Genomic DNA, 25124 nt, shown 5'->3' on the forward strand with positions numbered 1-25124 from the left:
CAGACATTGCTTTCTGAGGATGCTTAAATTTAAGAGCTCCTGTGGCATATTGAGGAAGTGCAGAAACAGAATAGGAAAGTGCCAAGACAAGTTTACAACAATTAACTTATTTCAGTTCTTTTACTTTGTTAATCATCATCTGCAAGGATTCTTCTCATCCATGTTTGTTCCTCTGCACATCCAAGTCATCTCACTCAGATGCTTTTTGGCCATTTGGCATCACAAGGGCCAGGAAGCTGTAGTTTTCCAGATTACAGGGTTTATGGTCCATTTTTGGTGTAGAGAATGTGTCAAGAAATGTGACAAAACACAGCCTTTGGCATATTAAATATTTATTTTGTAGAATCACTTTTGTATGAAACAGTAGTTTGATTAAAAAGCTGCATCCTGATATAGCCACACAGCCTACTGTATTGTCAACACAAGAAACCTTAAAAGAAGCTCGACCCCATTGAACAGTCCTGTATTGCCATGCAGGAGAATGTGGTCCTTTTTTCAGTTTAGTGAACACCCTACCAGCTTAAAAGTATGCTGCCTCTTTGGCACACCTTGTTTAGGGTGACCAGCAACTACAGCGTGATACTTCTACTACTCAGTTTTGCTGCCATCCATATGAAGTGGTGTCATTTTTGAACAGCAGTTTGCCACATAATCACTACCCCATCCATGTTGTCTGTGATATCTTACAAGAGGGTGCTACCAGTGGAAGAGGAAGAAAAGCTCCACCAGAAGTGTTCAGAATCAGTGTTTGAAGACAAAAATCTCATCAAGAGCTAATGAAGCTTCACAGCTTACTGCTACAGGTTGAAAACAAGAACCTAACAAGTGTTTAAAAAAAAAAAAAAGTATTTATATAGATATCACGAGTCTCCAGCACTATTAATGACAAATCATTAAACCCTAGGACACCTCAGTTCTAGTGAGCAGAAGACCTAATAAAGAGGTAGAACATGCCACAACCTACTATTCTGCAAGTCCTCCTCTGTTTTCTGTAACAGGCTGTCAGTGTTACAGGTGTACCTGTTATGGAACAGCCACCGTGCTAGCTGGACTTTGATCCAATTCCCTGCAGCACTCTTATTTCCATACCTCACAGTCACCTTAGTAGACATGAAGGAAAGGAGAAATTTAAGAATGAGCTGCAGGACTGTAGCAAATAGCAGCTTGTTTGCTCCTCAGTGGAATTAACTAAAATCATGCAGAGGGGACAATATACCCAGGTAGAGGGGACAATATACCCAGGTAAATGGTGAAAGGTTTGTGTTAAAAATAAGGAGTGCAGGGAAGTGTATTTCAGGAGGCTGACACCTCTGCTGTTTCATACTTGAATACACTGCAGGCATTTGCCTACGTTATACCACTTTTCAAACGGCAGGAAGTTAAGCAACCAGCTGAAGTCCACAGTACAGCTCAGCACAGCTGTTTAGAAATCTGAAATTTTTGCTCGCTCCACATTCTAGCCGTTAATCATTGTTCCAGGTTATACAACGTCATTCTATTATTCTCCCCTTAATTCAGCCTCAGACTCTAGCACTAAACCAGCAAGTATTTTCTGAAGAGTTTGTGAGAGTAAACAGTGGTTTTGCAAATTCATTTTTTATGCTATTCTTCCTGTCAGGTAGGGATTGCACATGGCCAAAGTTTGGGCTAACAGAAAGGTAAAAATACAGAGCCCCATTTCTTCCACTTTCAAAATTAAGCTTACTTTTTTAAAAAAGCAGCAGCAGGTGATACTGCTACAGCATTAAACTTCTGCTGCCTTTGTGTAGTGTGCAGTCTCCTTTTAGTGATTGCATGAACTATTTATTGAAACGTTAAGAAGCAGAGTAAAAATAAACACTGATCTAGACCTTAAGGTAATCAAAAGATTATCTGAAGAAGCTGAAGTGGAGTAACCAGAGTCATACAATCAAAGGTCCTCAAATGATACCATCAAAAACTTCCTCAGGGCATTACAGGTATCTAGCATTCCTCCTCCCTCACAGACAGCAAAAGATACAGCACAACTTCAGAAACAGGGCGTGTTTCATCGGCCATTGAGCATGCTCTAGCTCATACAACCTGCTGTGGGCAAAGCAGGAGAAACGATTACCATCTAGTCTGGCAAATATTTCTTCAGTATCAAATATCAAGGGAATAGTCTTGGACCTGGCAGACCACCATCATAATCAACAACCACTGCAATTCAGCTGGTAAAAGAGCCAAGTCTGACAATCACCTCCATGGGAGGTACATATGGACTAGAGGGGAGAATGTGCACTGTAAGCAACTCTTATCCAGCCCTGAGTAAGCTTACCCTTACACAGGGTTTTCCCATGACAAAGGCTTTCAGCCTTGTTTACCCTAGTGATTCCAGGATTTCTGGTGTTTATGAACAGACCCTGTTCTGGCGCACAGGTGGAATTTTAATATGGCAGGCTACAGAAGCTCTTAAGTAATTCTGTTCCCAAGAGAGATGAGTGAAAACTTCCACTCTCTTGTCACCATGGGGACTACAGTCTGCTGTAGCACTCCAGCTTCAAGACAATGGCCTCTACAAGCCCTTAACAGTAGTAAGAATGCTATCATTCCAAGTACTGCATTTGCCCAGGATGTGTCCAGGCACAGATTCACATGACATCAGACAGAAGTATGAAGTGACTTGTACACGTATGACTGTAGTCATTATACGAAGAGCCACTGGACAAAAGAAGAAGGACTCTTCTTGGAACGTCCCTGGCTGCAGCTGAACAAACCACACCTTCTTGCTTTTGTAAATAGAGTCTATCTATCTACCTCCTTCGTAGATACCTCTGGTTGTCTCCCAGAAGAAGAGAAAAAGAACCACCAAAAAGTCCACCACAACTCCTGTCTTATGCAAACTAGGTGAGATACAGGTGTCAATGACTGGTCAAGAATTATGACATCTTCTTAGCAGGGCACCAAATAGTGTCAGGATAGAGCAGACAATGGACAGACTTAAATCTATGAAGGAAAAAAAATGAAAACATTAGATTGGAATTCTCCATACAAGGAACGTACTAGCATTGAATGTGCAGCAGTCTAATAGAGCAGAGAGGGTGGGTCTACCTGCCTTTGGCACAGCAACAAGAGCAGACATGAGAAAATAACCCCATTAGCAGGTTTGATCATCTTACAGTTGATAAACATGAACAAGGCAGGGAGATCTTGTTTTGGAAGCGGACACTCACCGGGTTGGATCTTGCTGAAGGCCAAACACTCCTCCCACACTCACAACATTGTGTTTGTTCTCAGGGTCCCCATAACTTAGGGTTACCTGTAAAAGCAAATAAATATTCAGAAATTGTAACACTAATGCAGAAAAACAGAGTGGGGATAGCAGGATTATTAATGAGGTATGAAGAAAGACTCCAAGGATCCTGTCTAATCTGATCAGTGGATTACATTTGAAAAACAGTGGTTAGTTTTGACATAAGCAATACTGGCACTGAATGGTAGCTATCAAATGGACCACTGCTCATCTAAAGGCAATCTGGGAGAATAAACAAAGGAGGTGAAAGCTGCGTCGCCCTGAAGGACGAGATGAGTTACAACTGTAAGCTTTGTAAGGGCATTAATCCTGCTAATGTCTGTCCTTTCACTAAATAACATATGTTCATCCTCACCAGACACTGCCTGAAGCCTGCAATAGTAGTGTCTTAGCACAGAGGGAAAACAGAAACATTTGGATGTTAAATGCCGTAAAAAGAACTGCCATGTGACAAACCTGGCAACAAAATTTAGATCTCTGGAACTCCAATTCAGTGCTATTCTTCCACACAAGCACTGTATGAAGAAATTTCAGGTGCCAGGTACAAGACGACTTATATTTTTCTTTCTAACTGTAGATTTCCTGGATTTTGGGTTAGCTGTTACAGTCTCAGGGAAACAACGATCACCAATGGAAGGCTGTATTCAGCCTACAGTTAAATTCACTACCACGAGGGAGATTACATCACGCTGGAATTTGGCCCCAAGTGAACATTTCTGCTGCCTAATACAATTGCCAGGAAAATATAACCAAGCAGTTTGTAGGGGCAAAACCGCACTCTCGTTTTTTCATGGTGCCAAACAGTAAGAGGCAGACAAAGCTTCTGGATAGCCTTATAGCTCCATCTACTGCCCATGAGTAAAAAGCCATCCCAGCAATTAAAAAACTACTTGATTTTTCTGGAAGAAAGACTGATTAAGTTTCTTGAGATTCAGATAAGTTATTCTTGAAAATGATCAAACATTTAATTATGTCTTACTTATTGAAGAGGTACTTGCTATAGCTGCAACACTAGTCTTTTTGAACAGCGTGAATTAAGACTGAGACTTTGTTAGGCAAAGACAGAAACACTTTCTTACATGGCAGGCAAACTAAATATTGCCTCCTTCTACACTTGCTGCTACTGTGACTCATGGGAAGTCAGAGTTTAGGAGGAGATGGGGAACACCGTATTTAGGCTTAATGTAGCAGAATGCATCCCCAAAGGAGAGGACAGCTATATGACCTAATTGGCTAGGGTGAAAGTATGCTTTTTACCTAAATGAAGGAATTGGACAGGACACAGCTCTGAGCGAGTCTGTAGACATCCTTCTTTGCTGAAGAGTGCTAAGTCTAGGGAGAGGTATTCTGTCCAATCAGGTTGAGGTGTAATTATAAGAACAGGACATGAGGCTTAGCCCTACCTGCTGCAGCACAGACTCGCCTTGTAGCCTCTGCAGATTTTCCAGATGGGAATGGAACAACGGGCTGTGCAGCAGCTTTACCTCCAGCAGCCCTTCAATGATGTAGCCAATAGTGCAGTCATCAGGAAGACGCACTCTTTCTGCAGTACTGATGAAATTACCCAGGCTGTGAGACAGAGCATAGGAGACAAGAAGAAATATGCCTTAAAGCCTACCAAACACATATTGATGGAGCTCTGCTAGGAACAGTGTTTACCTGGCCCAGGGACTCATCTTCAGGGCAAGACCTCTGCTGATACAGAACCCTGCTCCACCTGTGGCAAACCAGAATTTCACGGTTGTCTTCTGAAGAGCAACAAGAAAAAACACACAGTAGTTACTAATAATCAGCTTTCTCCATTTGGCTGGGCAGGGAAGGGAACTTGAGGTTTTACTAAATATCACATACTGCACTTGAGTCAGAACGAGACTACAGATTAATTCCTGCTTCTTTAGGCTGCTGAAAGCCCAGCTAGCTGTTCCCTCAAATGAAACTCTATCCTGGAACTGACAGCAGGTGAACCATCAAGTTAGCACAACTGAAGTAGCACACATGAAATGGGAAACTACACCTAAGTCCCACCCAATTCCATCTGTCCCCTGGTCACTCTAGCCAAGGGTCACAGCCAGCTCAGTGTTCCTGAGGAAATCAAAGGTGGTCCATTAGTCACTTGGCTCCATGTCCAAGGAGGCTATTTTGTTGTGCAGAGCCTTCCCTAACAACCTGCTTTGTAACTGACTTTCTGGCCAGTGGATTGATTTATCTTTAGGCCTGTCAGCATAGGTGACGTGGTGAGGACTTGTCCTTTAGCACATGTACCTTGTGACTGAGATGTTTGCTTCCACTTCTTGGAAACCTAGTAACCACTCAGTATTGGAAATGCCTTACATACTCAGAGAGCCTCTGTCACCCATCTGATGTTGGTTCAAGATGATGACAATGTGATACTGCTCTCTAAACAAACAAAAAAACCCCAAACTCCAACCCAAACCCCAAAACCCTAAAACAAGGAACACTGCCCCCAAAAACACTAAAGGAAAAGAAAGAGTCAAGGTGGGGAGGCCCTACTCACCTCAGTGTGAGGGAGATCACCAACATATATGAGTAAAGGAAGAGAAACAGACATCCACCCAGGAGACAAACTCTCTTGTACATATGCATATGAGGTCAGATCAAAGATTCATTTAACCCAGCACCCTGACGCTGAAAATGACCAGTGCCAGGTTTATTGCCTGCAGATTAAATCACTTGTTTTTATGGGGGAATCCTATGAACTCCCAAGGTTTTAAAAGCCTAGAAGGTCAGGATGTCTCTCAGACTAACTGCACAGTTTGCTTACTGAACCATCACTTTGGACATGGTCAGCTGCTTCAATGGGATGGTCCAGACTCGGTCGCCCCACATAGACATCCTGGCTGTGTGAGAAGGCAGATAAGAGACGCAGGAGAGTCCGAGGGTTCACATAGTTGTCATCGTCCACATGGCAAAACCATCTTCAAACAAAACAAAATAAAGTAACTGCAGAGCAGTAACAAAGAAATGAGTTATAGGTTTACAGCTGAGTCTTAGGCTTTTAGGCTTGGAGCAGAAAGTATTTCCCATTGTCCTGAATTACAGAATTTGGAAGCTGAAAGCACCCACAGATCCTAATTCTGGAAAGAGGCTGAAATTAATAACGCCCTTTAGATCGTCATCCTTTCCACCTTTCAGATGATGCTTGTTTATAAGCATTGCTTCATGCTGTGCTCCCTTCCCTGTGCTCACCACCACATTTTAGCTAATACTGCATTCCTTACTGGAACAGAGAAAGTTACTCAAGTTTCCTGTGAACACAGAACTGGAAGAAACAAAGTCAATCAGAACAACATGTTTCACCTACTTTTGCCCAGATTCCAGGAATTTATCATATTCCACAGACATCTTGCAGCAGAGAGCTTGCCGTGTATGGACAGCAGAACAGTTGGTGTTGATCATATGATCCCCTAGAAAAATAAAGATCAGCTCTTTCAGGCTTGAGAAGCATGTGTAGTCCAAAAAAGACTACAAAAGAAGTGCACATTTGGCACTAATACCGTACATCTGAAGTGCATATGGTGCACACATGGAGAGTAAACTGCAGGACAAGCAGGGCTCATGGGTTATGCATATGGCATGCAAGCTGTAGAGTACCTAAAAATGCGTGAGTGCAGGGTATATAAATAGTGCCATGAGACTGTATGCAAAGGAAATGCCTAATATAACTTTGGACCAGAGAGACTTAAGCTTACTAACAGGAAGGAAGTGGGTGCAAAGGTGAACCCAGTATTCAGGAAGTTCCAGGCATCTTGTCCAGGTGGTAAGTAGGAACAGCATATTCTCCTGTGAAAGGAGAAGTTTTCTCCATTTTCTCCATCTTAACTTCCCTAATTGCTTGTACAGCATGAAATAAGGACTTCTAGGGAAAGTATGACAGAAACAAAACTCAGTTACAACAGACAGCATGCACCTATGCTACACAGCTTACCTGCTTTCAGGCGTAGCTCCCGATCCTCCCAGTCCGTGAATATGAACGTCTGTGGGAGACAAAAAATGGTGTGTCCACATTTGAGAACTTCAGAAACTAATTTAAACTCTGTTCAGTTGCAGTCAGAATTCTGAATGCTTTGTCTTGTTAGTTTATTTCACAGTAGCCATTGGGAGTGGGGCAGGGAGTGGTGGGGGAGAGAACCCCAGCAACTTCAGCCCTTGCCTTATTTGATAAGCATTTGCATTGCAAACCAGAAGAGCCTCATTTCAGTAAAGCATCCAAGATTTTAATCCCCTCATCTCAGGGTACAGACAACCAATTTCCAGATAGGAATGACTGTCTTTTTTGGTAGAACCTCCCTCTGCAACTTCATCTCCTCTCTCTGGCAAGGAGTCATCCACAGCTGTTAAGGAAGCCGAAAGGAAAGAATGAAAGGCAAGGTGGAAAGTGCCAGGTGGTAACACTGTCTTCTCCCAACTGCTGGACAAAATTGTGTTAATATGCTTGGATGGACTGAAATTCCCGAACAAGGGAACAAATTCTACATTGTTCTATAGAAAAACCTAAGCCGCTGAACTACTCAGTCCACAATACCGGCTTGGATGCATTGGCACTAGGGATCTTTTGCTATCACGTAGTATTTTCCACAGCCACACAAAGGTCAGCAAACCGCTTCTGCTTGGACCACCGATCCCAGATTGCAAGCAGTTAGCGCAATCAACAACGAACTCTTTTGGAGAAAGGTTCAGACGAACTACTCGGGTAAGACGACCTTCCTCGGTCTCACAAGGAAAGCCCTTTTTAACGCAGGCAAGGAAAAAACGGCGAGAAAGCGCAGCGGCTGCCCGGGAAACCGGAGGGCCGAGGCTGCGGCCGCCCACCCGCCCCCGCTAGCGAAGCCTCACCTGTCCCCTCGCCCGGGAGATCCAGGTTTGGAGGAGCAAGTCCAGCCGGCTCCTGTGGTACTTCCTCGTGGTCTTCACCGCGATGAAGATGTCCTTCAGCTCCAGGCTCTCCCTGCCCGAGCCCCCGGCCGCCCCGAGGCGGCCCTTCCGCGCAGGCTGCGGGCTGTCAGCGAGGCCTCCGCCCCGGCCGCCCGCCCCGGCCCCGGCCCCCGGCCCGCCGCCCGGCTCCCCGCGAGAGCCCGCCCGCGTACCGGGCACGCCGCTCCCCCCGGGGCCCGCCCGCTGCGGCGTGGGCCCGCTAGGCCCGGCGGCGGGCGGCGGGCGACGGCGGGGCGCGGCGGGGGGCTGCCCCCGCGGCAGCAGGAGGAGGAGGAGGGCGGCGGCGCTGACGGACAGCAGGAAGCAGGCCTTGCGAAGCCCCAGGCAGGAGCCGCTCATGCTGCAGCCCCGCGGGCCCCCGCCACGCTGCGCGGCCGCCTCATGGCCCCGCGGGCGAGCGGCGGCGGCGGCGGCAGCAGCTCCGGGCGGGCCGGCGCCGGGAGCCCGGCCGGCCGCCCCCCCCCGCGGCAGCGGCCGGCCCAGGCCAGGCGGCCGCCACGCTCCGGGAGGAGGCGGTGGCGGCGGCCCCCGCGGCCGGCGGAGGGGAGCGCCGGGCACCCCAGGCCGCGCTGGCCCGCGGGGGAAGGCCAGCGGGAGGGGCGAGGCGGGCCGCGGCCCCTTTAAGGGCTTCACCTGTCGGATGCCGTCTGGCTGCGGCGCGCCACCCGGAAGTGGAAGCCGAGCCGAAGGGAGAGGCGGGGAGGTCGGCCGGAAGTGGCGGCCGTGAGGGGAAGGATGCCGCTGCCCGTCCAGGTCTTTAACTTGCAGGTACGGGGCAACCGCCTCCCGCCGCCCCCGGCAGCGCCATCCCGCTGGGGGCTGCTGCCGCCGCCGCCGCGCCCGGCGTCCCTCCCCCCTCCCGCGCGGTGTCCGACGGCGCGCCCCGGCCCGGCCCTGTCGCGGCCTCCGGGTGGCGCGGCGCGGCCTTCCCCTTCGGCCCCGCGGCTCCCTCGCGGGACGGGGAGCCGCTCTTGGCCGGCCCTGGGCCCTCGCTCGCCCTTCCGCCGGGTCTGTCTGTGTCGCTTCCGCCGCCGTTGGCGAGGAGCGGCGCCCAGCCGAGCGTCCCCCGGCGCCCGTGGCGTCCCCGCCGCTGCAGCGGGCCCCTTGCTCGATTTTCGCGTTGGAGGTGCCGTAGGTAGGGCTTGGGTAGCAGAGGAGGGTGCGATGAGGTGGCGGACGAAGAGAAACTGTGAGTCTGCAGTGCGGGGGGGGGGGAGCCGCAGGAGCCCAGAGGGGGTCGGTGTACCGAGCCTGGACCCTCGGTGACCGCACAGGCGATCCCTTTCGTAGTTAACTGTCTTTATTCCCTTTAGCAGCCGGCAAGTTCTCTGTCAGGGCGCAGGGGTGCGGAAAGTCAGGACAGGATGAGGGATAGTTCAGCATCCAGCTCAGCTTCTTCATCAGTGACAGAGCTGTACTGCACCCCCTCCAGCAGTAGGTCATGCCTCTTCCTCCCGAGTACAGCAAGAGACTTCAGCTTGAGTGCCAGCTTATCAGCTTGTATGAGGCCTTATGAGGTACCTTCCAACAGGGCGCCCTTCTGGGCTCAGAAAATCTTGGGGAGTGAGCATTATTTTTTTGCTTTGCGAGTAGTTCTTAAGTAAACTTCGCATTTTCCTTCCAAAATAAAGAGTTAGCTTGAAAATGTCTGAGTTTGTGTGTCCTAGTGGGACTTCCAGCCTACTTGTGGTTTTCCTTGTCTGGGAGTTAAGAGAGAAATGCAGAGTACAGCCTACCAGTGTGGCAGGACACAAATCATTCTGTTCCACCGGCTGGAGTTACTGTTTGTTTCTGTAATGCTGATTTCTAAGGAGTCTCTATCAGGTTTTTACTTTGGTAGGCAAACACAGGGTAAAAAAAAAAGCAGTCCTGACACTTAGTGATACAAGAAAAGAGATAAGGTAGAGAAAAATGGAAAAAGTAATGGTCTCAATGTGTGGTGACTTAAATGTTTTTATGTACAGTTTTCCTGAGTGGTGATCTGGACAATCAAACTCTCCTTTGCACCCTCCCTCCCTTTCCTTCATGCAAACACAGCAAAATCAATAAAAACAGAAATAATTTGGTGTTGGTGGGGGCAAGGTGGTTGGCATTTTTGTCCTTTGTAAGGTCCACTCATGCAATTTACCCCAAATCAGGTGTTGCTTGTGGTAATATCTGCACATATTCAGCATTCTATAAGAAAACATTCGCGTTCAGCTTGGTTTTCCTGAGTTTAAACGAGTAATAACTATGGGGAATGTTCAGCATGCTTCTGACTAGGAGGAGGAAAAGAATTTTGTGATAGCATACCAGTTTTGTTTGTGGGACTGCATAGTAGGTTGGTCTTAAATGGGAACATGCACAGTTATTGTATTGATGCAGTTGTACTGAGGTCACTGTACTGGTATGATTCCTTATGTGGTTCAAAGCAGTGCAAGATATACTGGGAGGATAAAATTCTGTTGTTCCTGCACAAGGGAATCTACCTAAACAGTTGGACTCGGATAACTACAGTAGGATAGCTCAAGTGATGGTAAATTTTTGCAGTGCAGATAAATTTTTCCCCAGTATTTATTAGAGATTGTGGAGTTACCATTCTGGATTCTGTTCTTTACATTTTTTAATGCTTTAAAAAAGTGTAACAGTTGTTGTCTTCTCCCCCTGGCCCCCCCCCCCCCCCCCCCCCCCCCCCCCCTTAAGCATTAAAGCAGCTTTGAAAGGTTCTGGTGAATTTTTGGGGTACTTTTTTAGTTTTGGAGCTTCTTGAACTGAGTGTTAATGCCTGCTCTTGCCCAAGGAAGAGAAATGGAAATGTCACTTGGAATTTAGGATGCATGCCTGAGATACTTTGTACAATCAGATTTATTGACCCCTTCACTTTCTTGCTTGATAATCTGCCAAGCAAAATAAAACACTCTGTGCGAATGCTGTGCTGCTTGATTTAGACAAAGCATCATGCTGAGTAGTGGTGTTGCTAGAGAAAAATCCTAAACGTGTCTAAAGACTGAGGAGTGTTTTTTCATTTTTAAAAGTTAATGTGTATTTAAGCGAGTCCTTAATAGATTGAATCACATAGTTGTTTCCTGCTCAAATGTAGTAAGCTACTTTTGACCTCATTTTGCTATTCTAGGGTGCAGTAGAACCCATGCAGATTGACGTGGATCCACAAGAAGATCAGCAAAATGCACCTGATATCAACTATGTGGTGGAGAACCCCACTCTGGTATGTGCTGGTTGAGGGCTAGTGGATTACATTTCTTGGGGATGGCCTCTTCCTTTAAGGTTTTTGAAAAACTCCCTCATTTTACTCCTTGTCAAATTGTTACTTAGAGATTAATAGATTATCTACAAAGCAAGGTGGGGTAAGAATAGCAGTGACCTCTTCTGTAGCTCCTTGTCATGTACTGACCTCTACTGCACCTTCCGAGGTGAAGGAGGAATTGCTGTTTTGTGACTTGCTGCGAGCTGCCTGTTTGACACAGTTTCCATTCTGAAATAGTTTGGTACATCTCTGATTACTTACAGAGACATCATTCCTTTATTTTGAGGCTTGTTCTTTGAGGAGCAAGGCTCAGGTGCTTTAAGTATATAATTAGGATAGAATTCTTTCATTGTTTGGTCCTCTGGAGACTGGCTAAAACCCACAGAGCTGTAGAGTTATAAAAGGCTGTATTTGCTTATATCAGTTTCTTCGATTTTTAGTTAATGGTTTGAGATTTTGACCAATTTTTATGTATCAGCTCTGTAATAGGGAGAGATGGGTGTTGCAGAAGAGAACAAAAATGTTAATTGGAAAAAGTTAAAGCAACATTAAAATTGCAAAATAAAGCATTCAGTTAGGAAGCCTTGGATCTCCCATAACCTCTGAAGCTTTAATTTGTTCCTCTTGTCCCTGTGCCTTATAACAGTTGTCACATGGTTATTCACTGTTTACTGCACAGCCCTCTTTTTTTTTTTTTTTTTTTTTTTGGTTGGTTGGTTGGTTTTGGTTTTTTGTTGTTTTTGTATTTTTCAGTGTATGACCTGATACCTTGTTTGATTTCATTGCATTTCAATTCCGTTCTGAAGCTAGAGTGATGAAGCAGTTATGTTGTGACCTTTACGTCTGTTATTACTATAGCATCTGTGTTCCACAAAAATTAGTGATTTTCTTTTCACCATAACTGATGTGAAGGACCATAATTCCCCTTTGACATTCAAAGAGCTGAGGAGTAAAGTGAAATTACTCGGTGATTTCAGGAGTATTGTGCACCATCAGGCATGAAACTGTGGAAGAAACAATGCTCCTGCCTTTTTATTTTTCAAGTTCTGTAGCAAATAAGCAGGAATCCTAAATGCAAATTTTCAGTGCACACAGTTCTGTTTCAGTCTCAGAGCAAGATCATTCTTGCACTGAATCAGGCAAGAGTCATGTTAGAAAATGCTACTGTAACGTCTATAGCAGTATCTTAATTTAGACATACAGGGGTGAGGGAGTCAGACATGACATAGGATGCATATTAAATGTGGATGGGCAACCTGAATCTAGTGTTTCCTACTGCCTGAATGCTTGACTTTGCCCTGAACATTCTGCTATGGTTGTTAGCATGTGTACTTCTGTTTTTAGGAAATCTCCCTGCAATGCCATATCATATCTTTTACTAGATGTTTTGTGCTCCTCTTCTCCCCTGCCCACCCCAAGGCTTAACATCTGTTAAGCATTCAGAATTTAAACCTCAGATCCTTCCTCAAGAATAAGAGACCCCATTTGTTCTCAAAGGAGATGTTTTAAGAAAGTAGTATGAGCAAAAGAATGCAATTGTCATATGGAAACTATTTTTCAAGGAAAAACTACATCTGTAATGGTTGTCTGGTTTAGGAAACTTCAGCTCAAATGATGGAATCTTGACAAAATTATTAACAGGTGATATAACTGATGCTTAGAGTGGGTGAGCTGATTATCCTTAATGGACAGCATCAGAACTGAAATAAAAAAAGATGAATTGTAATGTACTGTATATTTCTGAGGAAATTACTAACGTTTGAAGAAAGCAGAAATGGAATAATCTTACCTGATTTTTTATTTGTCTGAGTCAGTTGCCCTCTGTGAAGGGGTCAGGACTGCAGGAAAACCTGTGCTGGTCACAATGTAGTAGCCTGATTTAGTGTTGCCATCTTCGCTTTCTAAGACAAAGTTTTGTTTGCAGGATTTGGAGCAGTATGCGTCCAGCTACAGTGGTCTGATGCGAATTGAGCGGCTGCAGTTCATTGCTGATCACTGCCCACAGCTGCGGGTGGAAGCTCTCAAGATGGCACTGTCATTTGTCCAGAGAACTTTCAATGTTGATGTGTATGAAGAAATCCACAGAAAGCTGTCTGAGGCCACCAGGTACTAAGAGATCATGGGAACCTTGGGAGCTTTTTTTTACTTAAGACTGGTGTGCCACAATGGGGGACTTTGCATGTAATACTAGCAAATTGTCTTTGCCTTTAGAATTTGATAGCAGTGAAATGTGTGTGTGCAGGCCTAAGGTCTCATGCTTTTTTAAAAGATTAAACGCAGAAGACATTATCTCGTTCTGAAGTGTTAGTGTTTTAAAAGGCTATAGGTAGATATCGAGGACAGTTTAGTCCTTGCAAATGCTTGAAATATTAATGAACACAGTTATCTTTCCTTAGGTAGGTTACGGAGATGAAGCCTTTTCTACATGCTCTTGTGTTCATAAATTAAAACCCTATCTAACTGCCTTGGTTTGGTTTGGTTTGGTTCCCTCCCCGCCCCCCCCCCCGCCCAGGTTTGCTGTTAAGGGTAGCCTTTGATACTTCACTTATCCATCCACACTTCCTGTCTTTGCATTATTTTTGTTGCTATGCGTATTTGTTGATTTCTTGTCTGTTTTGCCCTGGGAGTCTTTACCATGTGTGTCACAGTATGTTCATTGCTTTCTTATATGTGAAAAGGACTGTTGGTAAAAAACCAAACAAACAAGCAATCCCCCCAAAAAACTCAGAACATGTTTTTCTGTTTAAGATTGTGGAAAGTGAGTTCAGCGCAAGTAGATATGTTGATCTGAGCTGGATGGAAAAAGAAGTTGCATAGTATCTGTGCAGTGTAGCTTTGTTATCAAGCCATTGCAACATAGCTGGGGAGAGAACTTGTAAACATGTGCACGCTGTGTCCCATACAGAGATGTTTGATGGGATTCAATGACTCTTTAGAGTCATTAAATAATTTCATAGAATGTAATAACTCATTGCAGCACTGTTACTAACTTGCTTTCAACTGATTTATAGAGCAGGTTGTTTCTTTAAAATTAGCAATGACTTGCTTGTTAATAAAATACCTGTGAAAGATCGTTACGATAATTTTGAGAAGAATTTGTAAATATCTGTGATGCTTATGTTGCTGTTTTCACTGGAAATCTTAGCAGTCTTTTTTCCGCACCATCCTCATTTTCTCTTTCGTCTATTTTGTGTATGCAGTACTGTTTGTTAGGGTAACAGTGCTGGGTACTTAGCAGACCTCTGTTTTGAAAAGTTTGCAGCATAACAGCCCCGTTCAAACTCTTTCATTTCAGAGAACTGCAGAATACACCTGATGCTGTCCCTGATAGTGGAATTGAACCCCCTCCTCTTGACACAGCTTGGGTTGAAGCTACACGCAAAAAAGCTCTTCTTAAACTGGAGAAACTCGACACAGATCTGAAAAATTACAAAGGGAACTCCATCAAGGAGAGTATCAGGTGAGATGCAGAAGGCTCTGCTGGAGCAAGGAAGAGCATTTTGCTCCTCCAGGCACCTAACACAGGATGTCAGCTGCATTCAGTGCCTTAGGTCAGTGTGTTGAGTTACTTGTTTGGAATAAACTGACTGTGTCGCTTTCTGAGCACACAGTTAATTGGTATTTTAATTCCTGTGCTCCAGGAGAGGCCATGATGACTTAGGTGATCATTACCTTGACTGTGGGGACCTCAGCAACGCTCTCAAATGTTACTCGCGAGCCCGTGATTACTGTACCAGTGCTAAACATGTTATCAACATGTGTCTCAATGTCATCAAGGTAGGAAGGTTTGCAAGAAATGGTACTTGGTGTCTTTCTGGTATCCGCTGTAAAGTCCACCTGTACTTTGCTCTGATTATACCTCTTGTGTCTGCAAGGATACCGCTTATCTAAGTAACACCACTTATCCATGCCTATTCTACACTGTTTCTGGCTCTCTACAGGTCAGTGTCTACCTCCAGAATTGGTCTCATGTTCTGAGCTATGTAAGCAAGGCTGAGTCTACACCAGAAATTGCAGAAGTAAGGTCCTGCTTTTTAACTTGCATGAGTTTTCCCTTTGTTTTCTGTCTCCAAAATTTGTAAAACTATTTATTCCTTTCCCCCGTCATGACTTGGTCCCTATAAGATTCCCTTCTTCTTGCAGTCCTTTCTTCCTCTGATCCAGCCTCCTTGGCTGCTGTAGTATTTCTTTTGAGATTTGTTGTTGCTTTTCTCCCGTGATATGTGTGTAGGAAATCTGACTCATGGTAAAAACCAAGAGACTTCCCATCCTCAGTTCTTGCCATAGTTCCCAAGACAAATAAGATGAAGTTATCATGCTGCTGAGATTTGCAAGTTACTTATTAGGATGAAGTACCCCAAGGGCAGTTGTAATCAAAATGGTTTTCATACTGCTTGCTCACTACTGCTTTTTCTTATCCTTTAGCAAAGAGGAGAAAGAGACAGCCAGACACAAGCAATTCTCACCAAACTGAAATGTGCAGCAGGTGAGTGAATCCTTCAGCTTCTGTATTGTCTGCCGGTCTTTCTGCCTGTTAGCTGTCCATAGGGCTCTATGACAACAGTGTGTGCTTGGTTTATTTTTTTCTCTCAGATTTGACAGACTTTGTAGTTTCTCACCAGAAACGCAAAATTTAATAAAGCCGATGAGATGGAACTGCTGACTTGTTTTTGCCATTTCTTTTTTCTCCCTAAGTTTCTTCAGAGAGGATGCCAGTGTGAGTCAACGTCATTCAAAGGATGCTAGATACTGTCTGAGAGTCACATTTCACTTCAGTAGTGAAGGCACTAGCAACCATGTGGGGGCCTGTCCTCCTCCCCAGATTTTGCAATTTCTCCTAATTTGTATATTATCATAAACAAAGAACTAACTTTTTCTGGTTCCTAGGCTTGGCCGAACTAGCTGCTCGGAAGTACAAACAGGCAGCAAAGTGCTTCTTGTTGGCATCATTTGATCACTGTGATTTCCCTGAGGTGAGGACCAAGAGGGAGCTGTGTGCAGGTGTTGGAGGGGATGTAATTCTTCTCAGTATCAGGTTGTAAAATTCACATATTGTAGTTATTCTCACAGCACTCCTGTATAGTTTGGCTGTGAACTGTGGGGTTTTTGTGGTTTTTGTTTTGTTTTTTTAAAAAAGTCTCTGGTTTTGGGTTCTCTAAATGATCTACTCTAGATCACATAGGAATTACCTGCGAGATTTGTGTATCTGTGTAGCTCAATCAAAAGACTGGCTGTTGGAATTGGTTTCTGATCTCTTAGCAGTGGACCATCACTACTCAGGCTCTGGGTGAATGCCTGAGAGCATGCTGAGTGGTTCCACTGCATTTGACAAGGACTAATCTCACTGCGTGAAGGAAAGGCCTGGGATAGAATACTTAATTCCAACCTTCTGCCATTTTAGTAGTCAGTGATGGCTTTCTCTCTCTCTAGCTGTTATCTCCTAGCAATGTGGCTGTGTATGGTGGTCTCTGTGCCCTTGCTACCTTTGACCGTCAGGAACTGCAACGAAATGTTATCTCCAGCAGGTAAGTGATGCCTTGGGAGCAGTTTGTACGTACTGGACATCTTTTGGGATGTGGGACTTTGGTTGAAAGTGGATTCTGACAGGAGTAATAGCTTTCTCATACAGGAGAGAAAGAATCACTGAGCCTTAGTTTGGCTTTAGCATTAAGTGACGTTTCACTGTGTAAAACACAGTGGTTAATCAGAGCTGAAATTTTCGTAGTACAATGGAAGTTTCCAACCCAGGTCAAAGCCAGCATCTACATAGCCCAATTTTCTATCTCCATCAGCAGTCCATATCAGATATTAAATCAGAGAGATAGAGCCCTACAGAAGGCAGCTGTAAGATAATTTGCCTTCATGTTACCACTTGTTCTGGTGTACGTTAATCATATTAATACAATTTAATAATTATTAATACAACTTGCAGTGTAATCTAGCTATGACACATACAAGGTTAAGAGAATTACAGTCTTTGGAAGAAAATGGACATTTGTGTGTCATAGATTGAATTACAATGATACTGAATTCCTGTCAGCTAAGTGTATGGAAGCACTCATTTTAAATTGATGTGGAAAAAGGGTTGTTACTCTGACTTTTTTATTGGCTGATTCATAGGGTGAGATCCCAAGGTTTGGAAATCTGTGATGGAGAATTCGGAGAGCACTGAGAGAGTGTGCATGCCAAAGATCTCCCACACTTATTATAGGTTATTTTCCTGAGGAAGTTGCATGCTTAACCTACTTATGGCATGCTGTGCTTAGTGAAGGCTGTACTTTGAAAGGGAACACAAAGCTGGCCAGCACAGACTACAGTGCATGCACAGATGTGGCCTATGTTTTCTGGTGGTGTATCCTGATTTTGACCTATTCCCACTCATTTTTTTTGTGGACAAACACTGCTACTGCTTGTTTTCTCAAAAGTCTCTTGCCTTCCTTTGCCATAGCTCTGATGCTGTGCTGCATCTCTCTGTGTTCCAGGCTCCCAGCCCTGCTGAAAATGGGCTATCTGGTCTGTTAGAGAGTAAATTCTTGGAATCTTCAAATGATAGTGAGACTTTGTAACTTTGCAACTTGGAGTGATGGGGTTGTGGGGTATTTAAGTGGTGGGTTCCAACGTCTGATCACTGCCATCTTCATCTGTAGCTCCTTCAAATTGTTTTTGGAGCTGGAGCCACAGGTTCGTGACATCATCTTCAAGTTTTATGAATCTAAATATGCTTCATGCCTGAAGATGCTGGATGAGATGAAGGTGAGTTGCAGGGGAGCAGTGCACAACAGACCCTAAAAGTTCCCTTTGCCTAGCCTTTTGTGAGAAGCAGTGACAGTTAAAAGTAGCTACTAAGAGCATTCAGGTCTTCTGTCTCGTTGACGTGGTGAATGGGAGTAGTTTAGCAGTAGAGGGTGAGGAGAAATGATACATTTTTGAAATATATTGCTAGTTCTTCTATTCATTCTTGTTTTATGGTATTGTCTTGCTGTAGTGTAGTATCCTTAAGGTTTAAGTATATACACATATGTTTCAGAACATAGGAACAATACATTTTTCCAGGCTGCTTCTTAGCTTCTGATGTGGTTTTTTTTGCACAGGACAACCTGCTGCTGGATATGTACCTTGCACCTCATGTCAGGACACTTTATACCCAGATTCGAAATCGTGCCCTTATCCAGGTAATTGTTCCTGTAATCCTGAGAGGTGGATGAACAGTGAGATAGGCCATGTCTTTGTAGTTCCTTTTCCCGTGGCTTTTCAGAGGCTGGGGAGTACGCTTGGCAACTGAATATTTTCTTCTTCTAGTACTTCAGCCCCTATGTGTCGGCAGACATGCGCAAGATGGCCACTGCTTTTAATACCACAGTGGCTGCTCTGGAAGATGAACTTACTCAGCTGATCCTGGAGGGACTGATCAATGCCAGAATAGACTCGCACAGTAAGGTGAGTGCATCTGAGCCACAGATTATAGACTGAACAGATGTAGTAAGAGTAGAAACTCTCCATTCTTTGGACACTTTGAAGTTGCATTCATCTGTTGTGACTGGTATTTTCAGGAAGGCTGATCTGTGTGTAAACTCTTGACTCCGTGATACCTTAGCTTTGCTCCCTTGTGCAGAAAGGGCTTACCTGTTATAGCTCCTGTGTACAGTTCTCTGTATTGGTTACAGATTCTTTATGCTCGAGATGTAGATCAGCGCAGCACAACTTTTGAAAAGTCTTTACTAATGGGTAAAGAGTTTCAGCGACGTGCCAAAGCTATGATCCTGCGAGCTGCAGTCCTGCGCAACCAGATACATGTCAAGGTATGGGCATGTTAAGCATGGACTTTGAGAGAGTATTAAGATTTTTAATTATTTTTTTTTAACAAAATATAAAAGTTGGTGAATTGAAGATTCTGGAGGGGAATGGATTTATTGTGTTCACGACTGGACAAATTCTTACAATAGTAAATACTAAATATATAAGGAACAAGCTTTTTTAGCCAATACATTGACCTGCTTGTACAACGCAGAATGTCCTTCGAAGTTTATATGCTTGGGTTGATTCTAACTAATTCATTCCGACTAATTCTTCATACACATATATTTTATCTTATCAAAACAAAAATTGATTGAAGTAAGTTTGGTTTTTTTTTTAGTAGAGGAAGTAAAAAATGCATGAATTGCTTGGAGTATTCCTTCCAGGATGCAGTTCCAAAAGAATGCCCTTAGGGAGGATAGGCCATCTGCCACAGAACCTATTAAATTCTATAGTATATTAATCTGTGATAACTAAATGCCAGATAGGATTCAACTTCTGGGGCCAGCAGCACCTTGTGCATAGCAAATAAGAGTGGCTTAAAAGTTCTGGTTTGACGTTTTTAGGAACAGTTCTTGTGAACTGTAACTGTAGTAGTTGTAAACACAAAGCTTTTGCAAAGCCATCATTATATATGAGTTGGGGGTATGCTCTCCCCCTGCTGGTATCCTGCTGTGCTTCACCTGTACTTCATTTGGTCTCTCAGGAAGCGCTCTGGAGGATATTTACACATCACTAACTAGGATGTGTTTTGGTCTTGTTGCAGTCTCCTCCGAGAGAAGGTAGCCAAGGCGAGCTTACTCCAGCTAACAGCCAGTCCAGGATGAGCACCAACATGTGAAAAACTTCGTGCACTACCAAAAGAAATGGTCCCTCCAGGACTGTACCCAGTGTCTCACCCACTAACTGCTGAGCTTCACAAACTGTCCCTGTCTCCCTCACTTCTTGCTTGGATTGAGAGGGTCAGGGCTGATGGTGGATAATATGAATATTCCAATAACTTCAGTTCTTGAAAAGAAATTCTTTCTAAAAACAGCATCCCTGCAATGGGTCATCATTTCAGTTTTGGTAGAACATCTTCCTTCATTCTCCTTCTTCCGCTGCTCCATAAAGAGCTGTCAGGTTATTCATACAGATGCTGATTTGAGAGTTTTTCAGCTGCTATTAGTTTTCTTGTTTCAAAGCTGCAAAAATAGTTAGTGTGAAGTTGAATGGACAGGCGTGATCTAAGATGAATTTCGCTGGCCTGAAAGTACTGCCTTGATTCTGAGCAATGCTGAGCTTTCTGTTTATTCCAGATAAACTTGCAAGTGCATTGCTCTCAATTATGGAGCTAGAGTTCTGATGGGAGAGGAGATTTCCTTTGAGAAACTCGTAATGATTTTTGACCTACACCAGAAAACATGGCACTGCTTCCATGCATTTGGTCACAGGCCTTTATTTTAGGGTGTTATGTTTACCTGGATCCAGGTTCTTTGTCTCCGGTCTCTGTTTTTAAAGACCTGTTTCCTGATGTGTTTCCCACTTGTGCATGACCTGGCTTTGGGGTCCAGTGTTATCATAGCAGTAAATCTCTACTTCATGCAAATATTGCTGCTTGTCCAGTCTTACTGCCATAGTGTGTGATGGTTTCGCAACATGTGCAACAGTTGCTTCTGGTAGCATGGATAAATGCCATAAAATACCACTCAAGTCCTGTGGAAGAGCTGAAAGCAGCCAATCTAGGTGCCCGCTCTCCAGGTGCATTTATTCTGCTTTTCCTTTTATAAAGGGATTAAAGGTGGCAGCCCAGGTGTGTGCGTGTTCTGTGTTAATGAAAGGAGATATGCACTGAATTTTCTGAAGTCACTGCAGCCTTGCATTCCATCTCATCCATAAGGCAAGCTAAGAATTTTGATCCAGCCCTGACTGGTCTGGCAACTGACTACAGATGTTACTGTTAATGTGTTAATGCTTTTTTTTTTTTTTTTTTTTTTTTTTTTTTTTTTAAATAAGTTGTTATATCTAGTGCATTAAACAGCAGGATTAAAAAGTTTCTGAGTATTTGGAGTTTTGTGTTAAAGTTGAGTTTTAGGTATTTTGATCTCAAGCCATAGATTTTTTGCTAAGCTTGATGATGTTTTGTAGGCCATTGTATTTTGCTTTCTGATCTGGTTGGAGATGTAGCTTGGATGAACTGTGAAGAAAGTGCAATTTGAGGGAATGTTCCAACAGCAGAATTCCTGGACTGCATTTGCACAGCTGCTGAACTGCACCAGTGCGCTCTCCTTCTGGCTTTCAGTGCTTTTTATGATGTAGGTGCTGAAAATGGAAGCAATAGTTCCTGTGAGGTCTTTGGCTAAATGTTTTCCATTTGGCATGGAAAAGTTCTCCAGTTTTTGAGGGGAGGAAAGAGAGAGCCAGTTAATCAAGAGCTTTGAGTCAGGCATCACTGCTGGCTGGTTTAGTGAGAAAGGCAAGTTGAGTCCTCAGGTAAATTGCTGTACATCCTTGTAGAAGTGCTGGGAAAGTAATTTTAATGCCTTCTGCTCATGCTGAAGGAAAGCCATTCAGTCCTATAATACTGTTTAAACATTCTGGGTTTCTTCCTCAAATGGGCCACTGGTCCTGTTTCTAAGGAAAAGATCTTATGCTTTGCTCTTGAAAAGATAGTTTTGCAACCAAATTAAGTGAGTGCATTGTGTCATCTGGCTATCTTTGCTCACATACAGCTTCCACTCTCTTGATTTTATTAGATTACTTTTGTTCCTTCCTGGAGGCTTTCTACTGGAGGAATCCTCCATTGTAAGTGGACGTCTTCAGCACACTGAAGACTTGAGAGTCTCTGTTCTTCCAGACACTAGCGCTTGTCCACTCTCGGGAAGTGGCAGCTGGAAGTGCATGTCCTTTAGCAGTCAGCATGGAGCCCACGAGGTGGCAACAGCAGTTTCCAGCTCTTGCTGTGGCCCGAGGCAGTTCCGTAGCTGGGGCAGAGGTGATCAGTTTCTTCTCTCCAGACAAAAATGCTTACAACCTCTTTTGGACAGATAGAGCATTTCTTTTTTACTGCTTAGTTCATTGACGCTGTTCAATAGTGTATGTTTTTGTATAGAATTATTGGCACGTAACTCTTCTCTTTAGCCTGTGAAAGAAGCTGCTGTTGCTTTAGGATCTTGTAGATGTGAGTCGGGGCTGTCCAGGCATATTTATTCTAGATACTGTTCAATGCCTGCTTCAGTCCTAACTACCCACCGGTCCAAAAATCAGGAAATAACAACAGAGCACGGATACAGTTTGTATAACGTGCATTCATAAGCAGTCTCCCCCAGTGAAAGATAATTCTTACCTTAAATTTCTAAGTAATTTCCATTCTTACCTTAAATTTCTAAGTAATTTCCCAAGTGATAAATGGGAAAATAGTGACTCACACAGAATGAATTTCCAGTGATTCCTTGTGACCACCAAGGTAATTCAGTGGATGAAGTTTTGTGGGATCTGCAGCATGTTGGTATGTCTAGGATATGTTCAGAGGAACTTATTTAAGTGGATTTCATGAACCTATGCAGCACCTTTTTGTTGATGAGGAAGGGGATGCCAGTGGTAGGCCATAATTGATGGTGTCCTCATGCAGTGTAAATCCTGGTTTCTTTACCTGACCTAGCTAGAGATAAAAGAAAACCAGTTGGAAAGAACCTGGTTGTTTTGGCGAAGGCAGTTTCAATTAGCACAGCTAATTTTAGTGGTAATGTAAAAACTGCCATTATGAGATTTGTGTTGGGAGTCGTTGGGGATGTTTGGTAATTATCTGGCCAGAACTTGTCCAGCGTAGTGGTCTGTGTTGCTAAGATTTGTAGAGGGAGGTCTGTAAGAGGGGGAGATTATATTACTGCTTGGACTGTGGCTGGGTGCAGCATCACCTGTAAGCTACTGTCATCTGAGAGACTTCAGTGGATGAAGGAGAAAGTAATAGAGTTCTGTCTTTGCCCTGTGCTATGCATGTATGATCTGTACATTGGTTTTCTGCCGTAGTGGTCTTACAGATACTGCCATTTCCTAACTTAGTTGAAATTTCAGCATTGTTCCATCCTCTGGACGACTCCCAAAATTGCCACTGAATAATGTATTATTTCTGATACATGCAATGTAGTATAAACTTTCAGAAAAACAAATGAGGAAACTCTAATAATAGCAACAATGCTTCTGACAAAGACCCATCATGCATGGGTACAAAGTGCTGGTCAAGCATTGATTTTGTTTGTTTGTTTGTTTGTTGTTTTTTTTTTTTCTTGTTTTTAATAGTAAAGCCAACTTAATTTGTGTATTCAAGGTTCTTATGCCATCTCCTTCATTACTTTTTCTATGAAGCAGATGACAATGGGGGAGCAGTGTCCTCCACAGGACAGTGCTCTTAGTATTTTCTTGTGCCACCCACTTGTGAGAGCTGAGACTTGCACAAGGCAGCATTTCATTTTTTCAGTAGTCCATCAACTATGAATTTGCAGTAGGGTGAAAAACACCAAACTGGTATGGAACTGACATCGCTTATCTCTGATGCTGTTAGGAAATAGGGGATGAATTACTCTCTGCTTTGCAAATGAGCTTTGTACTTCAACTGATATTTTGGCTTCTGCATTCCTATGGATCTGTGAATTCCATTCAACGTTTCATAGCATCTGATAGAACAACCTGGCTTTAGATTATCTCATAGGATAACTTGATCAGGCTAAATGAATTAGATAGGGAACAGAAACTGGCTTAATAGGGTATGTCAACTTCTAACAAAAATGTATGAGATTCAGTAGTTTGAAGTTTGGTAAATTCATAATGCAAGTAAGACCGTTTCTTGGCAGCAAAGAAATAATGCAAGCTTAGGCTTCAGTAGACTTACTAAGTTACAGACTGAAGGGTAGCTGCAGAAGCAAGAGATGGTCTAATTCAAACAAGAATTCAAGTGGCAAAACCTGAAAATCTGTCTTACGTGGTAGATCAGGCTAGGTAATCTTGCTGTCCTTGATCCCACAGATGCCACTGTATCAGTTCTATAATACTTCTGCAGCTATAACTTTGACTATTATACTCCATGTGCCTGTAGTTTATGTGACTGTGAAGTCTATGTGTACCTAAAGTTTGTACCCTGTAAATACGCACTGAGATCCAGGGTTTTCAATCTTTGTTTTGATGTACTACTTTTTTTTTTTTTTTTTTTTTTTAATTCTCTGATATCTCATCTCGTAAGCTGTTTGCCAAATAAAGGCAGTTGGCTTTCTTTGTCAGGTGAACTACTACTACTTCTTCTTGTGTGCCTCTGAAAATGGATTTAGATGCAAGAATCCAATCTCCCTTAAACCCAAAGACTGAGGATCATTTTCACCATCATTCTACATGCAGAGCACTGCTTTTTCCTCCCCCTACTTCCATTAAAATTAAATAGTGTATATCTTCTTGAGGGACTGTGAAACAGAAACAAAATAGGACATTACCTTGCTGAGTTGGCTGGCTGCAATTTTTTGATTAAACAGGGTAGTTAGTATATTGCCTAGCCTGGAAGTAATCCCTAGTTAGTGTAGGTGCAGGTGTGCCCAGCACGAATGGTAAATGGCTCGTCTTTACTCACGTTATAATAGTGCCTCCTAATCCACAAGCATTGTTTATTAAGAAATTGATACACTGGTCATCTTTACCTTATAAATTGCAAGGTTATCATCTTCTAGAATGTCTGTTGAAAGGTCAGATTGCAGCTTTTCTTTCCATTAGTGTGGTGATGTGTAGTTAGATGCACACTTACCTTGTTAGGTCCTGTCCCGTGACATGGCAGAAGACTGCAGTGCTCCTAACACAGGACTGCAATACTGTTCAGTTAGGCACTGCAACACAAAACTCCCT

At 43.6% G+C, this 25124-nt stretch overlaps 2 protein-coding genes across 5 annotated transcripts; one reads left to right on the forward strand and one right to left on the reverse strand.

Annotated features, from left to right (window-relative positions):
* Positions 1-315: 315 nt before the first annotated feature.
* On the reverse strand, positions 316-8827 carry RFNG (RFNG O-fucosylpeptide 3-beta-N-acetylglucosaminyltransferase). The gene is made up of 8 exons (XM_030013005.1): positions 8126-8827; positions 7218-7266; positions 6594-6696; positions 6054-6207; positions 4931-5019; positions 4675-4840; positions 3192-3277; positions 316-2964 (listed from the first exon to the last, which is right to left on the reverse strand). The coding sequence occupies exons 1-8, from the start codon at positions 8561-8563 to the stop codon at positions 2898-2900; spliced, it is 1152 nt and encodes a 383-aa protein (XP_029868865.1). The 5' UTR covers positions 8564-8827; the 3' UTR covers positions 316-2897.
* A 65-nt stretch (positions 8828-8892) lies between these two features.
* GPS1 (G protein pathway suppressor 1) lies at positions 8893-20850 on the forward strand. Of its 4 annotated transcripts, none has more exons than XM_030013002.2 (14): positions 8893-8992; positions 11337-11429; positions 13393-13574; positions 14764-14928; positions 15110-15245; positions 15410-15487; positions 15894-15954; positions 16356-16441; positions 16899-16993; positions 18116-18221; positions 18560-18640; positions 18768-18905; positions 19133-19267; positions 20029-20850. In XM_030013002.2, the coding sequence occupies exons 1-14, from the start codon at positions 8960-8962 to the stop codon at positions 20101-20103; spliced, it is 1464 nt and encodes a 487-aa protein (XP_029868862.1). In that variant the 5' UTR covers positions 8893-8959; the 3' UTR covers positions 20104-20850. The 4 variants fall into 4 exon arrangements, with proteins under 4 accessions (XP_029868862.1, XP_040979281.1, XP_040979280.1 ...); XM_041123346.1 differs by lacking the exon at positions 8893-8992 and adding an exon at positions 9253-9359; XM_041123348.1 differs by lacking the exon at positions 8893-8992 and adding an exon at positions 9574-9741.
* Positions 20851-25124: the final 4274 nt, after the last annotated feature.

The sequence above is a fragment of the Aquila chrysaetos genome, chromosome 5 (genome assembly GCF_900496995.4).
Source record: "Aquila chrysaetos chrysaetos chromosome 5, bAquChr1.4, whole genome shotgun sequence".
Classification (NCBI taxonomy): domain Eukaryota; kingdom Metazoa; phylum Chordata; class Aves; order Accipitriformes; family Accipitridae; genus Aquila; species Aquila chrysaetos.

Coding starts and splice junctions, on each gene's coding strand:
- GPS1 (XM_041123348.1), top strand. CDS start 9,589: ATGAGGGATAGTTCAGCATCCAGCTCAGCTTCTTCATCAGTGACAGAG. Junction 15,246..15,409: donor TGTGTCTCAATGTCATCAAG/GTAGGAAGGTTT, acceptor GGCTCTCTACAG/GTCAGTGTCTACCTCCAGAA. Junction 19,268..20,028: donor GCAACCAGATACATGTCAAG/GTATGGGCATGT, acceptor GTCTTGTTGCAG/TCTCCTCCGAGAGAAGGTAG.
- RFNG (XM_030013005.1), bottom strand. CDS start 8,563: ATGAGCGGCTCCTGCCTGGGGCTTCGCAAGGCCTGCTTCCTGCTGTCC. Junction 4,841..4,930: donor AAGATGAGTCCCTGGGCCAG/GTAAACACTGTT, acceptor TCTGTCTCACAG/CCTGGGTAATTTCATCAGTA. Junction 2,965..3,191: donor CTTCAGCAAGATCCAACCCG/GTGAGTGTCCGC, acceptor TTTCCTTCATAG/ATTTAAGTCTGTCCATTGTC.